Genomic DNA, 20,754 nt, shown 5'->3' with positions numbered 1-20,754 from the left:
TAACCATGATTACATTGGCTTTTCAAGCACAGTGAGTCGATGGACATAAGCCCAGCCACGAAAGATTGAATTAAAAGTACAACGTTAATTTTGACATTTGCTTAATTTGGCGAGATTAGGGTGTTCCGTGTGGATCGGGGACCATTTGGAGTTGTTTTGTGATATAATATTTCGCAGGTAGTTCTCCAACCAACATGGATGCCTCACGAGTGTTCCAAATGCACACGTTATCTCGCGAAATGATACCAATCGCACAATTTGAATAAAATTATGAGAATGACTAAAAAAGACCAATTTCAAGCAGAAGTTACCATTTGTGGATTTCAGCCAGGTCTGTCCTCATCAGTCACCCCAAAAGTATTTCTGCTCCTGCAGAGGATATACTTCTCTTGGCATGGCTGTGGCTGCCACCAGTCACATGCCACCTACTCCAGTATGGCAGCGCCCCGGGAAATATTCGGCGAAACATTAAGCCATAGTTTACACAGTTTCAGAATTTCCCCCCCCCCCCCACCTCCTCGCCTTCTCCCCGGGAGCCGCCGCGTGCCCCTGCGTGTTGTGCGTGTCCTGGCACCCCTCAGCGGCCCCTTTCTGGTGGCGCTGGGCAAATCGTGGCATCCGGCCGAGTTCAACTGCGCCCAGTGCCACACCACGCTGACGGAGACCGGCTTTGTGGAGGAGCAGGGAAACGTGTACTGTGAGACCTGCTACGAGAAGTACTTTGCTCCGGATTGCGCCAAGTGCCGCAAGAAGATCATGGGGGTTAGTGCGTGCGTGTGTGTGGGAGGTTGAAGAGAAAGCTTTCATCGGGTGGTGCTCAGCAGCATAATAAACAAATAAGCCATGTAGATTAAATTAAAGATGACCATATCCTACATATTCGTGGTTTTTCGGTAAAGTCGTGTAGAAGGGAAATGATAAAATAATAAAAATAAAACAATACAATTCTCACGACGTTTCGATTGCAACACAATTTTCTTGTAAGAAAATTATCTTGCGAGAAAATTTTCTTGCTGTGGTTTTCACACTTGATTATGATTGCTTGTGTTGCAATCGAAACGTCATGATAATTGTATTGTTTTATTTTTATTTATTTTATTATTTCCCTTCTACGTGACTTTACCGAAAGAACCAAGAATATGAATTGAATCCCTGCAGTCACGAAAGCTTTAAATCGAAACATATTCTACATGTATGATGTGCCCAAGTAAATTAATAAACAGATATTTTTGTATGAATCGGACGTGTATATTCAGTATAAAATGACCATACCCGACATGTAGGATATGCCCATTTCGCATTAATTTATTCATAAGGCAGTTCCCGACTTACAAACGGGTCCCTTTCCTGAGACCCGTTCGTAAGTCGAACAATTCGTAAGTCAGAACACAACAATGTACTGTATTTAAATTCAACTATGGTCAGTGTTATAAAATGTTACGATTCAACAAAACAGGGAAGCATTGTTAAACTCATAAATAATAATAAATATTGTATATATGCATGTAAAACTGTGATATATACTTTATCATAAACAAAAAAAAGTAATATAAAAATGTAAAAAAAATATCTGTTTTATTTTCACTTAACTTGAATCTTGATGCTGCCTTGCTTGTCAAAAGGGATGCAATGAGTCCCCATAATTGCACATACACACGGGGGGGGGCTCACCCACGTGTGCACATACACACACGTGCACGCACACACAATCACTTTCACACGCACAAAACAAAGCCAGATATTCCCCATATAGCTTGAAAAGACTGTTGGGGCAAGTGCTGTTAGCAAGAACCTTTGAAGGCTGGAACGGCATTCGAGGGGATGGGTAGCCAGCACCACACCCGGCCGCCTTTGTTTCCCGCACCAGGTACTCATTTTGAGGCTGAGTTGACCTAAGGGAGGCCCAGGATGGGTTGAGATAATCGTAACTGGTCTTGGCCTTGAGCGGAAAACGAACTCCGGTCGCCGGGTTCGTAACACAGCATGCTAACCACTACACTACCGCTCCACCCAAACGCACACTCACTTTCATACACCCACACACTCACTTTTGCACACAACATGTGCACAAGTGCACACATACACACAAACACTCACCGATAGCGCAATGCTGGACTCATTACTTCTCGCGGAGGATTGCTCTGCTGAACAAAATAGTTCTGCAGTTCAGTTCGTAAGTGCGAGTTTGCATTCACACGATGGATGGTTAAAACATAAGTATCAAATGGAAGCTCGTTAGTATGTGCGGATAATCGTAAATCAGGCATTCGTAGGGCAGGGACTGCCTGTATAGTCCATATTATTAATATGTACATGGAGTGACTGAAAAGTCGCTGGCCTGGTGTATAAAGCAATAACCCAACATCCATTCCGTGGTAGAATGAGTTATAATATCGTTTATCGACAATATCATCATCGACCATGTTCTCGCACTACTGTTTGTAGGCTTCCCCACATTGTTGCGCTCCTTCATGGTTCTGCGATACCACAACCCGTCTCACTCCTGTACACGCGCTGATATAATTTCCTCCGTCAAATTTCAGTATATTTCACTGGGCGACACGTTCATGACTGCTGCACGTTCTGCTCTCGCTTGTGCCCTCTGGCTGCAGGAGATCATGCACGCCCTGAGGCAGACGTGGCACACCACCTGCTTTGTGTGTGCATCCTGCGGCAAGCCCTTTGGAAACAGCCTCTTCCACATGGAGGATGGCGAGCCTTACTGCGAGAAAGGTGCCCCACTCCTCACCGTTGTGCGGAACTTGCATTCAAGCGACCACGCAACGCTGTTTGACCGACTTGTCCCGATCCTCCTTCCCACATGAGTGCTGGCCAATTCTGATACTTGGCCATTATGCATTTTTCAATAAATGGGTGCAGTGTATATCAGTACTGGGAGTATTATTGTAGATACCTGGTGTCACTAAATACACCTGCAGCTTGGCTTGTTCTTGTTTTCCCAGCCCGATGTAACTTGCCCTGCGGTGCTCTGTGTGTGTTCACAGACTACGTGGTGTTGTTTAGCACCAAGTGCCATGGTTGTGACTTTCCCGTTGAGGCTGGAGACAAATTTATTGAGGCCCTTGGCCACACTTGGCATGATACCTGCTTCATCTGCGCTGTGAGTATCATCTTCTATTTGTTGATGTTATTCTTGTGGATTGGTGGATCACGAAAATTCATGAAACTCCCTACCCGTGGACATCAAGGTCGCCATTTTTATCTGTACAGGAATAAAGTGTTACCCCCTCGCTCGCGTAGGTTTTATCCGGGCACTCTGGTTTCCTCCCACATGTATAAATACACATTGATGGAGTTGGCCAAACATCCCAATATAGGACCACAGCTTGGCCAATTGTTGGATCTAATCCTGTCTAATCTTCCTATTGCATATGGTTTCCCATGCCTCTGCAAGGAAAATGTGTGCATTACAAATTCCAAAGTAGTTTAAGATTAATTTGCCATAAATTATGCTCTATTAAAAAAAACTTTTTTTTGCAGCCACAGCAGTAAAAAAAAAAATTCAATTTACTTTATCAGTATAAAGCAAAGTCTTCAGATGTAGGGCTTCTTAAGCTGTGTTTGTGTTTAATCTGTGAAATTGTTATCCTTGTTGTGCTCATGTGCAAATCACAACTCAAGAAACACATTTACAGGTGTAAAGATTATAAACCATCCATGTACTTTACAAGAGAAAATACATTGCTTGACTATAAAAGCCACTGAAAGGCAACACTGTCAAATTAATGCAAATGAATGTAAAGTATATATATTTTTAAAAAATGCATAGTTCTTATTTTGTACCGTACGTAGTCAACCGTGCTAATGGCTGGCAAGGCAGTTGATCTTCCCAATTCTAAGGAAGGAGCATTCCATAATTATTGAGCTACAAATATAATACATTTTCCAACGTGATGTATGTATCCAAGTTGACATTCCATGCTCATATTGAGATGTGACACGCGATACAAGACCTCCATTTAAACATCTCATCCGCCAGATGGCATCTCCCGGTACCATTATAGGCAGCCGGCTCTGATTTTCTGACCCATAGGGCATACAGCCCCCTGCTGATGGTAGTATCAGTTGCCACCCGTTGCTGTGTTTGCAGTGGTCAACTGTTCAAAAATAGTCTGGCTTCTATGTGTCGTCTGTTTTTTTTCTCATTCTTGAGTCTTTAACTTCTGCTGCATTTCACTGTGTAGGTGTGTCATGTGAACCTGGAGGGACAGCCCTTCTACTCCAAGAAAGACAAGCCACTCTGCAAGAAACATGCCCATGCCATCAATGTCTAAACCTGGTCACACACACGCTACACTCATACGTGAAAGCATTTGTATCGATTGAGTTTCTGACACATGCTTTTTTGGCATAAAATATCTATGCACTCGTAGACTAATTTTAAAGTGGGACAAAATGCACACAACAATAACTTCTACCAGTGGCGTTCATTTGAAGAAAGCGATTTAAAAATTTCCAAGCATTGGCATTAAAATTAAATCCAATAAAGTTTGAATTCCCTTGATCATTTCATAAATAAATACCCACATGAGAAACATAATTATAAGATTTGCATAAATCTTAAACAGTGGTGTGTGCTTACGTTCCAAAAATATCGGGAGTATTTATTTCTTTGTAGGTTTATACACTCCCCTTTGAGCAAAGGTCAGCTAGCCCAATTTGTACCGTCACTGGTAATGCTCTATATTTAACCCCGTGCACTGGTCTGCGTGGATCACAGAGCTGCTCTCACAAGTCGCCGGGCTCGTGATATGCAGAGAGACGTGGTTTGCTGCGCTGATAGAACGGTGCCTTGTTGTGTAAACAATTGGTTCCCAAAATACGCAGTGCACTTGCTGATGCGCTGGTGAACCAACCGGTCACCCCCTCTGTGATTCAGCTGTCAGAGGCGGCGGCAAGGATTTCCAATGGTCGCATTACACCACGGGATGGCATTCATTTACAAATGGATGGCCTAAAATGTAATGCGGCAGCATGATGGATTGTCAGCATGACTGGTCAGTGCAATAGTGACTGTGATGCAGGTGATGGTGGTGGATGCGGATAGATATTTTGACGGGATTAGTCCTCACACGGACGATAGTAGTGATGGTGATCATGCTCAAAGTTAGTTTTAACAGGCATGGATTTGAGATAGGAGTCTGGAGAGGTATGTGGGTATCTATGTGGTAGGCAAAGGATATGTTATATCAGTGAGACAAATTAATTGACTGTTTTGCCAGAGGTTCTGACTGGGGAACAGAGTCTACATAGTGCGGATTGTGGTGTTTTTCTGATATTCTAATACTGTAATGTTTTGAAAGGGGGCGCTATATTGCAACAATGTGTCAATGTTAAGAAGAAGAGAGCTGTACGTGAAGTAAATGCCAACACAGCACCAGCTTTTGAAAGTGAACGTTTTGTGTACAAGCCAAAACACTGACACTATGCCATGTAGTAATTCTATCTTCATGCATGATAACACTAATTTGAATAAGAAATTATGTTTTAAAGTGAATATTTTTTTCCTATGTCAAAAAGGGCTTGAGGGGTACGTTTTGAATAGTAATCGAAATTAAGTCATCCAGTATTCTCTGTTGTGTCTCAGGTTACGCAGCAATAGACTAAAGACCGCTATACAAGTTTGTCGAGTAGCCATCTAACTTTTGTGCCTTAGAGATAGATGTTTGTAATACATGCTACATTACTTTCAATACACCAATGTAGGTGGACGGAGATGCAGATTTGATTGATGTCTAGACAAAGCTATGCATGCAGTTGAAATAAAGCTGTACAGTGATATGTTTATTGTGGATCAAATAGGCATGAAATCCTGGAGGCATAAACCGTGCAGCCAGCAAACGTCACATTCAACAATTGAGCCATGAAAACCAGCTTCAAGTGTTGTTGCACAAGTGAATCAAGAATGATAATTGTTTTTTTACCCTTCTATCTGGCAACAAAACTGAAACCTTTTTACAAGGAGTCATGTTTGCATAGACCGCAATACCTGCAGTCATAATACAAACAAAAGACATAACTCTGATAATGTGCACTGTCCTTGAAGTTGATTGGTCCACACCTAAGGAACGCTGTCTCGGGTGTGGACCAATCAACTTCAAGGACAGTGCACATTATCAGAGTTATGTATTTTGTTTGTATTATGACTGCAGGTATTGCGGTCTATGCAAACATGACTCCTTGTAAAAAGGTGTCAGTTTTGTTGCCAGATAGAAGGGTAAAAAAACAATTATATTTTTACTGGCAAATGAGGTTCCCATAGTGAATCAAGAATACTTGCCTAAGCAGCAGCTTCACCGTAATGTTGATTATTGTTGTTGCCTGTCGCGAAATCCATTAATTGATTGGTTTTATTTCCTGATAACAACAAAATAGCATTGCAATGTTTCCTATGACTGGTTTACATTGGTGTGCACTGAGTTGAACACGTAGCTTGGCATGCTATTTGTTTTCTCTGAAACAATGTTCAATATTTTTTTTTATATTGCTACTTGACTTTTATTTCCTTTTGGACTCTGTGGTGTAAGGAATTGTGACAGGTGTGCAAAATGGAAGCTGTTTTTGCAGGTTTAATAGGTGTGTGCCCCATTTTAGACCTGTACTGGGAAAACATCTTAGAGTAGTTTCTGTTGGTGAAATAGGCGTGCGTGTTTAGAACATTGGGATTTTAGCTGTTGGGCCTGAGATGTTTTAAGTGTCGCCCAATATGTCAACCATACTGTGTTTTTAAACGCTCAGTTAATCGTCCCTGAAGAAGGGTAATTGCTTGAAAAGTTCGCCAACTATTTTTAGGCACCGTAAGTGAAAGCGGTGTTTTGGCCAGTTTAAAACATTACATGTTAAAATAACTTTCACAATATTTAAATTACAGTGAAATCGTTATTAGCAATGAGACATACGGTCATGTTGAGAATTTAATGACAATTTGGACGTTGTTGAGGATTTTTTTAAATACACGTTTTAATTGGTAAAGCTGCATATCCATATCAGACACTGCAAATCCAAAGTTGACAATAGACACATACTGTATTTTTACAAATTTGCAAAATAATACATTGCCATGTAAGCAGTATGGTGCTTAGGGCCTTAAGAGTTGTTTTTTCTTTCATGTGTTAATTTGCATGTGAAATTTTATGCATGTACAATTTATCTCAATAAAGTTTAGATTTACCATGAGCACGTGTTCCTTTATTTGCATACTTGTTACATTAGCTCTCATAAATCATGTGTCAAGGTTGTGATTTTTACTGCATACATTTTTCAGTACATTATGGTCAAAGATCATAACGGTGATTGTAGTACTGTATTTTTGTTAAAATAAGTGATGGAGTGAATATTTCCATGGAAGTAGCTTCGTCATAATCGTTCATCATATTTGATGATGGCTGCACCATCTTTGTTCGCCAGTGTGTTTTGGGGCCTTTCCGTTATTTGCTGAGTAGGTCAATCCTCGAAAGGCAGGATCCTCACACAACTCACACGCATGTTCGTGTTTCTCCTTACAGGACTTCTCAGATGATGCTGGGATTGCCTGAGACGCTTGTCTTTTATTATTATTACACGCTTTTTATTAAATCACTCTGTTGTATCCTCAAATCTTGTAACTCAATTTTTACCCACGTCCCAATGTGGTATCGACTGCAAACTTGGTATACTTATGCCATACTGATAATACTATATTCTATCATTACAAATAAAAAATATATTTTTTTAAACATTATTTTTTATATGTGTAGGACTCTTACTGACGCGACAACTTCTTTGTCTTTCTCGTTCCTTTTATTCCGCATATAGTTCACATCTCCGACAGCATCGTTCAATGTTCCTCCATACACTTCAATGTACAATTCTCTTTCAGCCCCACTCGATGTCCCTTCGTTCGCTCGCTCTGCTGCTTCGCTCGCTTTCTCTCCACCAAGGTCCGTTACTCCGCTGCTTCGCTACGCTGTACTCGCTCCGTCCTTGCTACTCTCTGCTTCGCTGCGTGGAACTCGTTCCGTCCTTGCTACTCTGAATATACAGCAGTGTGACATACAGTAGGGTGGATAGAATAATACATAGTGTAATATTACACTATGTATTATTCTAAGGTATAGGGTGGTGTATAGTAATACAGTATGTAATTTAATGTTGGGTTTGTCTATGGCAGCATATAGTACGGGGTAGACCCGTGTGATGTAAGGGAAAAAAGTTTAGCTGGAAGCATATTATATTTTTTGCGACATAGAATTGTAATGTATTACTTACTTATATTTAGTATACTGATGATACTATGTAGTTTATACTTGAGATTTTTACGTGGTTGTTTAGTTACTGCAGCTACATACTATTAACATTCCTTCCCTTTATTAATGCTGCCCTTATCCCCTCCCTTTGATGCTGCTAATCCTGCATAATGCATGGACATAATGACTTTGAAACCCCCCGCACACCTCCTCTACGCATTTCACAAGTTGTACTAATCACATACCTGCATTTCCCATAAATATGCTAAATTCCTCTTGATATGCAAATTATTTTGTCAAGGCGCCCTTCCCCCCCCTTCCAACCCAGCTTATATAGACGCTCCAAGCGTGGTGGTGTTTCATTCAGACGCTGTCTCCCCGACAGACCTGGTCTTCACCTGAGGACGGCTGCCTGCGTTGTGGCCGAAACGTCGTGAGAATTATTTTATTATGTTTTATTTTTATTATTTTATTACTTCCCTTCTACGTGACTTTACCGAAAGAACCAAGAAGATGAATCCCTGCAGTCACGAAAGCTTTAAATCGAAAAGAGGGAGGAGTGTGGAATTCCGTAACACAGTGGCCGAAAGAGAGACAATGGTTTCGAAAGTTTAGAATCTAGTTTGAACCACCTCTACGGGGAAGGTTTACTCACAACTCACACTTTACTTATAATTTTGCAATCTTTGGAAGAACGTTAATCAACCAGGCTATGCGTTAACTGTGTGTTAACCGACCCTCTGTGTTTCATTGTATTACACTTCTTAATTTTACTAAATTTGCTCTCTCAAACTTTTGATTTTCTTGCTCTAAACCATTGTCTCTCCTCCGGCCACTGTGGTCCGGAATTCCACACTGCTCCCTCCTTGTCCCCTCGTGCGTCAGCTGGTCCCACCTCCCCAGTCCTCTCTCTGCCCGGCCCCTCCCCCCTCTCTCTATTTAAGGCCTCTGCACAGATTCGTTGTCCTTCTGTTTGTCTTGGTGTGTCTCTCGCTCTGCATGTGTGTCTGCCTATGCTGTTCCCGTATTCTGTGTTTTATCATGAATTATTACCTGATGATGGTTGCTTGTGTTGCAACTGAAACGTCGTATTCTATTATTATTTGATTTTATTTTCTCCGTGACTTTACCGAAAGAACCAAAGAGTAATCCTTGCAGTCACGAAAGCTTCGAATCTAGTTTTTACGACTTAAGTCCTTTATTTGTCATAACTGTATGCATAATACAGTGAAACTGCTCTCTTATCTTCATTATTATTTGTGACCTACCAATGTCTGCAGCCAGGATCAATCGATGACAATCCTATTACCTGCAAATATTTAACAGATGAGATGCGTTGCACCGCTAATTCCTCCAGTTTGATAATACTTCTCTTGTCCGTATGCATCTGTGCAGATAGGTTTTTTTTGCGGTTAAGCCATAGTCCCCACATACCGCTCGTATCAATGTGGATACGAGGAGCGGCGACCCACTACTCTGTAGAGTAATATTGGTATAAACGCTTGTTACAATATGAACAGCGCATTGAAAACGCGTACTATTTTATGTATTGTTTACAAACTGTGTTCACAAATCCACACTGAGAAACACAATGATTGACAGAGGGGTGTAAATTATTTTTTCGATAGTGTATTTAAATATAGGTACTGCAGGGAAGTAGTTTTCAGTTTTAAATGCATAGTTTAACAAGACAACACTTGCCACCATCCTTCAAACCCATTGGTGAAAAAGAGCAAAGTTATTGTTTACATTATAATATGTGTATGCGAGAGCCGGGGGCTTATGGGACCCCGGGGTCCCACCATAGGGTTCAATTGCCCATGCATGATGTCCTTGGGTGGCCTTCCATCCTTCATCCTGACATGGTCAGCCTAGAAAAATTAACCCGTAAAAACAAAGTTTTTCACTATAAATCCTTTATATGTAAGATCACCTCTTGACATGCCCCGTATATTCCCGAGGGCACTAGCGTTGACCCGTTTTACCACTTTCAAGAACCTGGCGGCTTCAATTTAACTGCTCTATAAATAGTCTCCATTGTACAGTGTGGGGGCAGGGATTTCATGCCATGTGGTTAGTCAACATTTGCTTCATCATGAAACGGGCGGCTAGAGTCCTCGTCCTCTGGCTTGAGATGGCTGCCACCTATGGGTCAGATGATTGTCTGCCACCATTAAGCAATTGGTAATTTAATATTTTAAAAAATTTCCCTAAACAGTGTAAAATTTTTGAAAAATTTTTTCACGAAAATTAATTGTCACGCACAACGAGTCTGTGTGCAAAATGTCAGCTCGATTGGATAACGGGAAGTGGGTTAAAAAACGACCGAAAGATTTGCACGGTCGTAAGCAAGCAAGCATGCAAGCACGCAAGCAAGCAAGCAAGTGAACTTAATATAAAGGATTTAAAAAAATTGGCCTATATACTTAAATACCGTGAACACGGTAGGTATCCCTACACGACCAATCGCTTCCACAGTGGACACCCTGCTCTACCAGCAAAATCATCATCAGGGACCTGAAATGGTATTGTTGAACCCTGTCAAGCTGTCTCAGATGCCATTGCTACGGTGCCAATGTCTCTGGTCCTAAATCAGGGGTGGGGAACGTCCGGCCCGCGGGCCGTATAAGGCCCGCAAAATCATTTGATCTAGCCCTGCCAAGGCAACCGCAGGCGGGACTCGAAATTCAATAAATCTAGGAGCAAACCTGGAAAAGCAGTTGCGAGTAGCAACATAATCAATACCAGTGTAATGCGAGCGTAAACGGCCTCGCGGATGTGACGGAACAGGTGGGTGGAGTTAGGGTCACGTGAGGAGAGGGAGAGCTTTTAAGGGCAGGAACCGGAAGGGCTGGAGGAGAGTGTGGGAATAAAGACAGGAGGAGGCCACGCAGGGCAGGAGGTGGAAAGTGGCGTGATCGCCAGAGGTCGGGACTCGGCACCGTTGGCCAGCGGTGTCCGGGCACGGAGGAGACGGAGAGCCAGCAGCGGGGCTGCATAGAGAGCAGCCGTGGGGCTGCAGGTCGGAGGCAGAGAGGCTGAGTGAAGAGCCAGCAGCGGGGTTGCATAGTGAGCCAGCAGCAAGTCTGCAGGAGCGACGGCAGCAGTGGGGCTACCGAGCGGGAGACGGAGGAGACTCTGAGCGAGACGCCGTGTGGGCAAAGTTGTACGAACCACAATAAAGGACAACGGAGACAGACCCAGTGCAAAAGTCCTTTATTACACCAGTTAACATCACACGTGTGGTGCTACGACCACGGAGCAACTCCGCAAACACCGCACTCCCCTCCCGGCCCCCACACTAAACACACACCCCCACACACAGCGCACCCACGTAGTGTCCTGACGGGGGGTTGCCTGGCACATCGGGTTATAATCCGAAGGGCCCCTAAAGGGAGAGTCCCACGGTTTCCCGGTGCCAGGAGATTGGCCGACCCTCACAGGACAGGTTACATTACGTAACCTGTCCTGTGAGGAGGAGGGAGGGGGAGAGGAGGAAGAAGGGGGGGAGAGAAGGAGGAGGAGGAGGGGGGGGAGTAGGAGGAGGAGGGGGGAGGAGGAGGGGGGGAGACGAGGAGGAGGGGGGGGGAAACGAGGAGGAGGAGGGGGGGGAGAGGAGGAGGAGGAGGGGGAGAGGAGGAGGAGGGGAGAGGAGGAGGGAGGGGGAGAAGAGGAAGAGGGGGGGGGGGGAGAGGAGGAGGAGGAGGAGGAGGAGGGGGGGAGAGGAGGAGGAGGGGGGGGGGGAGAAGGAGGGGGGGAGACGAGGAGGAGGAGGGGGAAGAGGAGGAGGAGGAGGGGGGGAGAAGAGGAGGAGAGGGGGAGAGAGGAGGAGGAGGGGGGGGAGAGGAGGAGGAGGGGGGGGGGAGAGGAGGAGGGGGGAGAGGAGGAGGAGGAGGAGGGGGGGGGAGGAGGAGGGGGGGGGAGAGGAGGAGGAGGGGGGAGAAAGAGGAGGAGAGGGGGAGAGGAGGAGGAGCGGGAGAGGAGGAGGAGGGGGGGAGGAGGAGGAAGAGGAGGGGGGGAGAGGAGGAGGAGGGGGGGAGAGGAGGAGGAGGGGGAGGAGGAGGAGGAGGGGGAGAGGAGGAGGAAGGGGGGAGAGGAGGAGGAGGGGGAGGAGGAGGAGAGGGGGGGAGAGGAGGAGGAGGGGGGGGGGGGAGAGGAGGAGGAGGGGGGGAGAGGAGGAGAAGGAGGAGGGGGGGAGAGGAGGAGAAGGAGGAGGGGGGGGAGAGGAGGAGGAGGGGGGGAGAGGAGGAGGAGGAGGGGGGGAGAGGAGGAGGAGGAGGGAGAGGAGGAGGAGGAAGGGGGGAGAGGAGGAGGAGGGGGAGGAGAGGAGGAGGGGGGGAGAGGAGGAGGAGGAGGAGGGAGAGGAGGAGGAGGGGGAGAGGAGGAGGAGGAAGGGGGGAGAGGAGGAGGAGGGGGAGGAGAGGAGGAGGAGGGGGGAGAGGAGGAGGAGGGGGTGAGAGGAGGAGGGGGGGAGAGGAGGGAAGGGAGGAGGAGGAGGAGGGGGGGAGGAGGAGGGGGGGAGAGGAGGAGGAGGGGGGGGAGAGAGAGGAGGAGGAGGGGGGAGAGGAGGAGGAGGGGGGAGAGGAGGAGGAGGGGGGAGAGAAGGAGGAGGGGGAGAGGAGGAGGAGGAGGGGGGAGAGGAGGAGGAGGAAGGGGGGAGAGGAGGAGGGGGAGGAGAGGAGGAGGAGGGGGGAGAGGAGGAGGAGGGGGGGAGAGGAGGAGGAGGGGAAAGGAGGAGGGGGGGGGGGGAGAAGAGGAGGGGGGAGAGAGGAAAAGGGGGGAGAGGAGGAGGGGGCGAGATGAGGAGGAGGGGGGAGATGAGGAGGAGAGGGGAGATGAGAAAGAGGGGGGGAGATGAGGAGGAGGGGGAGATGAGGAGGAGGGGGAGATGAGGAGGAGGGGGAGAGGAGGAGGGGGGGAGAGGAGGGGGAAGGAGAGGGGGGAGAGGCGGAGGAGGGGGGAAGAGGCGGAGGAGGGGGAAAGAGGAGGAGGATGGGGGGAGAGGAGGAGGAGGGGGGGGAAAGGAGGAGGATGGGGGGAGAGGAGGAGGAGGGGGGGAGAGGAGGAGGAGGGGGGGAAAGGAGGAGGAGGGGAAAGGAGGAGGGGGGGAGAGGAGGAGGGGGGGAGAGGAGGAGGGGGGGAGAGGAGGAGGGGGGGAGGAGGAGGGGGGAAGAAGAGGAGGGGGGGAGATGAGGAAGGGGGGGGGGAGATGAGGAGGGGGGGAGATGAGGAGGGGGGGAGATGAGGAGGGAGGGAGATGAGGAGGGGGGGAGAGGGGGGGAAAGGAGGAGGGGGGGAGGAGGAGGGGGGGAGGAACCGGAGGGGGGGGGGAGGAGGAGGGGTGGGAGGAGGAGGAGGGGGGGAGAGGAGGAGGGGTGGAGAGGAGGAGGAGGGGGGGGAGAGGAGGAGGAGGGGGGAAGAGGAGGAGGGGGGAGAGGAGGAGGGGGAGAGAGGAGGGGGGGAGAGGAGGCGGGGGAGGGGAGAGGAGGAGGGGGAGGGGAGAGGAGGAGGGGAGGAGAGGAGGAGGGGGAGGAGAGAGGAGGAGGGGAAGGGGAGAGGAGGAGGGGCGTCAGCCCTCACACACGCCTCACCAAAGCGAAGCAGTTCCAGCAATCACATTAGGGGTGAGTTAATTAAATGTTTGACCAAATATAACAGGCACATTTTTTAGTTTATAATTTTTTATGGCCCGCGAATGATGTTATAAATATCCAAATGGCCCTTGGCAGAAAAAAGGTTCCCCACCCCTGTCCTAAATGAAATCACGATTACCCCCGTAGACTTTACACTTGGTACCCAACTTAATTCTTGTGGCCAGAGTCTGAAGGACAGACGGCTAAAATAAGTCCAGCGATGCATCACTCAGTACAGTACTACCAAGGTGGCAGAACCAGTCCACAGCATTGAGCTGATAGCCGTTGATGGTGATATTGGGCTTTCCTATAGGGCTCATCAGAGCTGGCTGATACCATGCCTCGGTTTTCCCCAGACCAATCATCAGGCCAAAGTCCTCTTGGTGTCTGCAAAAACAGTGAGCATCAGGTAAGTTTAAAACAGCTACAAAAAATGACATTTAGGTTGACATGAATATTTTTGTAATGTGTTTCAATCTTTTGTGTTAATGTCAGTTGTAGAAATGTCGCAATGCTTTAAACGTAAATAAGTTAAAACGTGTTTTAGGTTTATATATAATGTGGTATTATTAAGAGGTATTAAAATAGATAGTGACAAATTGTAATGCACTATATCAGCAATGCATGCAGCAATGGTATACCGTACTGTAGATTAGAATTTAGGCCAAGGCAGGGAGTTGCTATTACTGTACATTATCCCATCAACAGGTGACAACATGTAAATGATAGAATTGATTAGCAATGGCGATTAAGAAGGGTAAAATACATAAGTGGGAAACATTTAGATATAAGGGTTCTGTTTCAGATGAGATGAGGGTTCTGTGTTGGATGACAAAGGTTTTGCATTGGATGAGATGAGGGTTCTGTCGTGGATGAGAAAAGTAATATTTTAAAATACTTAAAAAAAAACACGCTTTAATGAAATGTACCGTACGAGTAATGGCAAACTCCTCGACTCCAGGAAGCGGCCCCGAAGCTTGCCATAAAGTAAAGGGACTGTGGTGATTGACAGCCAACGTGAGTTGGGCGTGGACAATTAGACCCAAGCCGAAACATAACATCTAAAAAATATTGCTTAAAAATATAATTTCTTTATTTTTAATGATAGAATATAGTATTGTCATCAGTGTGACATACGTATACCAAGTTTGCAGTCGATACGACATTGGAAAGTGTATTAAAATTGAGTTACAAGATTTGATGATACGACAACAGACAGAGTTGAGGATACAACAGACAGAGTGAGTTAATTAAAAGCGTGTAATAATAAAAGCTCTGTATGGGATGGGATTTCTGTGTTGGATGAGACGAGGGTGCGGTGTGAGATGAGACGAAGGGAGTTCCGTCTGTAATGAGACAAAAGCTATGTATGGGATGAGACGAAGATTCTTGTCCCTCAGCCTCAAGCCCTTCTGGATTGTTTTCTAGTAGCATGTTTTTTACTGGAAAACCCTGGACTACCGTAGTTTAAACTGAGTATCATCGGCAGTGTGGCCCGTCAGACATGCCTTTGTGTTGGCTGATGTTATAGGCAAGAGCCATCCATGAATATCCACAAAATAAAACTGGTATTTATGTATATTGGCCTATTAACTGGGTTTCGAGGCCAATTATTTATCAATACCCCCTTCTCTCTCTTCCCCCCTACTGCCGAGGCCTATATAACCTCGTGCCACGGCAGATCTCTCGCCTACTTCAGCAGTTTTTTCTTGCTGTGGTTGTCCCACCTGATGACGATTGCTTGTGTTGCGATCGAAACGTCGTGATCTATTATTTTTCTACCTACGTGACTTTACCGAAAGAACAAAAGAGTATGGATTCCTGCAGTCACGAAAGCTTAAAAACACATTCCTGCGGAGGGAGCTGGTGTAGAGGTGTTACGGGAGGGCGAACAAACACACCAGGGGTGGTTCTGCCCGCACACGGAAGGATGCTTACATCCACGTCCGCACCGTTCAGCCTGGGGGGCTGAAACAGTGCTGTGATCCCCCACGGCCTCACCCCTCGACGGGGGAGTTGCTATATAAGGCGGTGAGCCGGTGGGCTCGGGGTTCAGTGTTTAGCTTAAATCAGTGAAGAAGGAAGACCGGCTAGATAGGCCCTGGGACTCCCCTGGATCGCTGTCCTTCTATGGACCGACCAGGGCAAGCCAGTGGCATGGCCCCGAGAGCCCAGAGCCGATGCTTTTGTAAGAGCCGGTCTGGGGACTCAGGGTGCCGTGATCCCATCTTGGCCAGAGCGGGATCAGCTAGCCTCCCCTAGCTCTGTAGTGGAGGGCCTGGGAGTAGGCTAGCCGGGATAGAGATCGTGGGATCTCCCTGTTAGACGGGTGAAGGGGCCGATACCCCTTCGAGTGTTGTATACCTTGGCCTGTATAGATTGGAACGTTTAAAAAATAAGTGTGCCTCCGACTACGTCGTCCAAGTCTCGTTGAACCTACTACACTGGTAGGAACGTTGGGTTGCTCGCTCAATTTCCAGGGTCAACGGCGGCGTGGTGTATTCCGCAAATATGGCCAACTGGGAGGGCGGGCACAAGCCGGTGTGAGTAGGTTAAACGTTGAGTTTTATAAGGGCCCCACGGGGTGACCAGCCCCTCTCCACCCAGCCCCACCCCTCCTACCCTCCACCCAGCCCCACCCAGCCCCTCCCCACCAGCCCCTCCCCACCCTCCCGTCCCCACCCAACCCCTCCCTCTCCACCCAACCCGAACCCTCCCACTTTTGGATGCACGACGGACGGACGGACACAATAATCCCCTGTGGGCTGGTGTAACCAGGAGGTTCCTACCAGTACTGTATCAAGATCACATTGTTGCAGTTTCATTACCTTTAAACCATTCCATTATTTTCAATATGAACACTGGAGTGTGTGGTTAAGTTAATGCTCATGAGAAAACATTGTTCCAGAAAATCAGCGAATTGCCTAATAGATGTCACCTTTGGTTGCGTTAGTGAATCGCATTTTGTTCACGCATTACCAACAATAATCCAAGATAAGCCACGACCATAAAGTTTGCGGTGACCGAGATCGATACAAGTACAATGAGGCATCATCTTGAGATTCACCCCCAGTGATACATTTGTAATGCGAGCATAAACGGGGTGGTTGTTGGCCTCCGCGCCAATCACGCGGGCCGGAGCATTGGGGGGCGGAGCCGGGTCGACGGAGCATGTGGAAGGAGCCACTGCTCATCTCGGCTCCAATGGGAGACGGGGGCAGTACGGGAAGGAGGAGTCAGGGTCACGTGATGGGAAGGATAGAGGGAGAGAACCAGGAGAGATCAGGAGTTGGAACGGAGTGAGAAGAGGGGGAAGCCACGCTGGGCAGAGCGGGAGCAGCGGCGCCATCTGCCACGTGGTTTGCGGCGACGGGGCTAGAGGGGTGTGAGGACTAGCCGAGTGTGTGGGGCACACGTAGCTAGGAAGTGACTAGCGGAGTGTGCGGGGCACACGGAGCGAGCGGTGTGGCTGGCGCGTGTGCGGGGCACATGGAGAGAGAGAGCGGAGCGGCCACCAGCGAGTGCGGCCCACACGGAGCGTGCGCGGAGGGGTGCGGTACGAAGAACCTAATAAACGACACAACGGAGACCAAGAAAGCCTGACCGAGTCGTTTATTACACACTAGCGGAAGTACCCGGCTTTGCCTGGGTGAAAAATATATTTCTTAAAAACCTTACATATATATACACAGATACTAAGGTATTGTCAAAGCCCGGTGGGCTGTTTGTACATTTCTCCACCAACAAATATATAAGAGACTTTCACAAGTCCAAAAAGTTTTAGAAAGTGTGGGGTAAATAGTTGATGTCAAAAGTTTTCCGAAAATTGTGGTCCCCCCCTCAAAAAATATCTTTACCCCTCGTAGGTATATATACTAACAACACCTTACATACAACAGAGGAAGTGGTATCTATTGACTCTGTAGTAGTATCTACTGACTGTACCGTAGTATCTACTGAGCCAGTAGTAGCTACTGACTGTGTAGTAGTATTTTGTGACTGTAATAACTACTGACCATAGTAGTATTTACTGGGCCTACAGTAGTATCTACCGACTATATACTCGTAACGACTAACTGTATAGTATCTGCTGACTCTATAGTTGTATCCACTGACTATAGTAGTAACTACAAAATCTATAGCAGTATATACTCACTCTATAATAGTATCTACTGACTCTAGTAGCTACTCACCGGGGTAGTATGTACTGACTGTATAGTAGTATATACTGACTGTAGCAGTATTGACTGACTGGAGCGGTATATACTGACTGTTTTAGTATTTACTATAGCAGTATCTACCAACTCGATAGCAGTATCTACTATCACTACAGCAGTGTATACCGACTGAGGTCGTACCTGCTATCACTACAGCAGTGCATACTGCTGTGTTGGTACCTATTATGATGACAGCAGTGCATATTGTGGTGGAACCTGCTATGATTACAGCAGTGCATACTGCTGTGGTGGCACCTGCTATGATGACAGCAGTACATTCTGTGGTGATGGTACCTGCTATGATTACAGCAGTGCGTATTGACTGTACTCATCATTCACCCTCACCATTCACCACTCACAACTCACCCTTACCACTCATCCTCACCACTCACCACTCCCACTCACTATTCACCATTCACCCTCACAACTCACCACTCACCAATCTCCCTCACCAATCTCCCTCACCCTCACCACTAACCCTCACCACTAACCCTCACCACTCTCCCTCACCACTCACCACTCACTCTCACCATTCACCCTCACCATTCAGCCTCACCACTCACCCTCACCACTCACCGTCACAACCACCACTCACCCTCACCACACAACCTCACCCTCACTACTCACCATTCATCCTCACCAATCACCACTGACCAATCACCACTCTCCACTAACCCTCACCACTCAACCTCACCACTCACCCTAAAAACTAACGACTCTCTCACCACTCACCCTCACCACTCAGCACTCACCCTCACCACTCACCCTCACCACTCACGCTCACCACTCACCACTCACCCATCACCACTCACAACCGCCACTCACCCTCACCACTCACCCTCACCACTCACCCTCACAACAACCACTCACCCTCACCACTCACCCTGACCACTCACCACTCATCCTCACCAATCACACCCTCACCAATCACCACTCACCCGCACTGCTCACCCTCACCATTCACCGCTCACCACTCACTCCTCACTAATCACCCCTCACTAATCACCACTCATAACCGCCACTCACCCTCACCACTCAACACTCACCCTCACCACTCACCCTCACTACTCACCACTCATCCTCACCAATCACACCCTCAACAATCACCACTCACCCTCACCACTCATGCTCACCACTCACCCTCACCACTCACTCTCACCACTCACCCTCATAACAACCACTCACCCTCACCACTCACCCTCACTACTGACCCTCACCACTCACCACTCATCCTCACCAATCACACCCTCACCAATTACCACTCACCCTCACTGCTCACCCTCACCACTCACCACTCAACCTCCCCTCACCACTCAACCTCACCCTCACCACTCACCCCTCACTAATCACCACTCACAACCGCCACTCACCCTCCCCACTCACCCTCACTACTCACTACTCATCCTCACCAATCACACCCTCACCAATCACCACTCACCCTCACCACTTGCCACTCACCCTCACCACTCACCCTCACCATTCACCCTCACCACTCTCCCTCACCACTCTCCCTCACCACTCACCAGTCATGCTCACCAGTCATCATCACTACTCGCCACTCACCCTCAACACTCACCCTCACTGCTCACCACTCACCCTCACCACTCACCCTGACCACTCACCACTCATCCTCACCAATCACACCCTCACCAATCACCACTCACCCTCACTGCTCACCCTCACCACTCACCCTCACCACTCACGCTCACCCTCACCACTCACCCCTCACTAATCACCACTCACAACCGCCACTCACCACTCACTCTTACCACTCACCCTCACCACTCACCCTCACAACAACCACTCACCCTCACTACTCACTCTCACCACTTATCCTCACCAATCACCACTCACCCTCACCACTCACCCTCACCACTCACCCTCACCACTCACCCTCAGCACTCACCCTCCCCACTCACCCTCACTACTCACCACTCATCCTCACCAATCACACCCTCACCAATCACCACTCACCCTCACCACTTTCCACTCACCCTCACCACTCACCACTCACCCTCACCATTCACCCTCACCACTCTCCCTCACCACTCTCCCTCACCACTCACCAGTCATGCTCACCACTCACCATCACTACTCACCACTCACCCTGACCACTCACCACTCATCCTCACCGCTCACCCTCACCACTCACGCTCACCCTCACCACTCACCCCTCACTAATCACCACTCACAACCGCCACTCACCCTCACCACTCACTCTTACCACTCACCCTCACCACTCACCCTCACAACAACCACTCACCCTCACTACTCACCCTCACCACTTATCCTCACCAATCACCACTCACCCTCACCACTCACCCTCACCAATCACCACTCACCCTCACCACTCACCCTCACCACTCACTACTCACCCTCACCACTCACCCTCACTATTCACCCTCACCACTCTCCCTCACCACTAACCAGTCACGCTCACCACTCACCCTCACTACTCACCACTCACCCTCAACACTCACCCTCACCGCTCACCACTCACCCTCACCAATCACACCCTCACCAATCACCACTCACCCTCACTGCTCACCCTCACTGCTCACCCTCACCACTCACCCTCACCACTCACGCTCACCCTCACCACTCACCCCTCACTAATCACCACTCACAACCGCCACTCACCCTCACCACTCACCCTCA

At 47.9% G+C, this 20,754-nt stretch overlaps 1 protein-coding gene across 7 annotated transcripts in view; it reads left to right on the top strand.

The window, feature by feature from the left end:
* LOC133350747 (PDZ and LIM domain protein 7-like) overlaps positions 1 to 5,999 on the top strand; it is a 61,093-nt gene extending 55,094 nt beyond the window's left edge. For 6 of the 7 annotated variants that reach the window (XM_061565472.1, XM_061565468.1, XM_061565466.1 and 3 more), the window contains 4 exons: positions 582 to 762; positions 2,613 to 2,733; positions 3,006 to 3,121; positions 4,206 to 5,998. In XM_061565472.1, coding sequence (XP_061421456.1) covers positions 582 to 762; positions 2,613 to 2,733; positions 3,006 to 3,121; positions 4,206 to 4,295 — 508 coding nt within the window. In that variant the 3' untranslated portion in view covers positions 4,296 to 5,998. Of the gene's footprint in view, positions 1 to 581; positions 763 to 2,612; positions 2,734 to 3,005; positions 3,122 to 4,205 lie in introns of all 7 variants that reach the window. The other variant, XM_061565471.1, reaches the window with a different exon arrangement.
* The last annotated feature ends 14,755 nt before the right edge of the window (positions 6,000 to 20,754 follow it).

This window comes from Lethenteron reissneri, chromosome 34 (genome assembly GCF_015708825.2).
Source record: "Lethenteron reissneri isolate LAM-NWPU_2019-01 chromosome 34, ASM1570882v1, whole genome shotgun sequence".
Taxonomy (NCBI): Eukaryota; Metazoa; Chordata; class Hyperoartia; order Petromyzontiformes; family Petromyzontidae; genus Lethenteron; species Lethenteron reissneri.
Note: the sequence above shows the minus strand (reverse complement) of the source record. Positions and strands in the feature narration are given on the sequence as shown.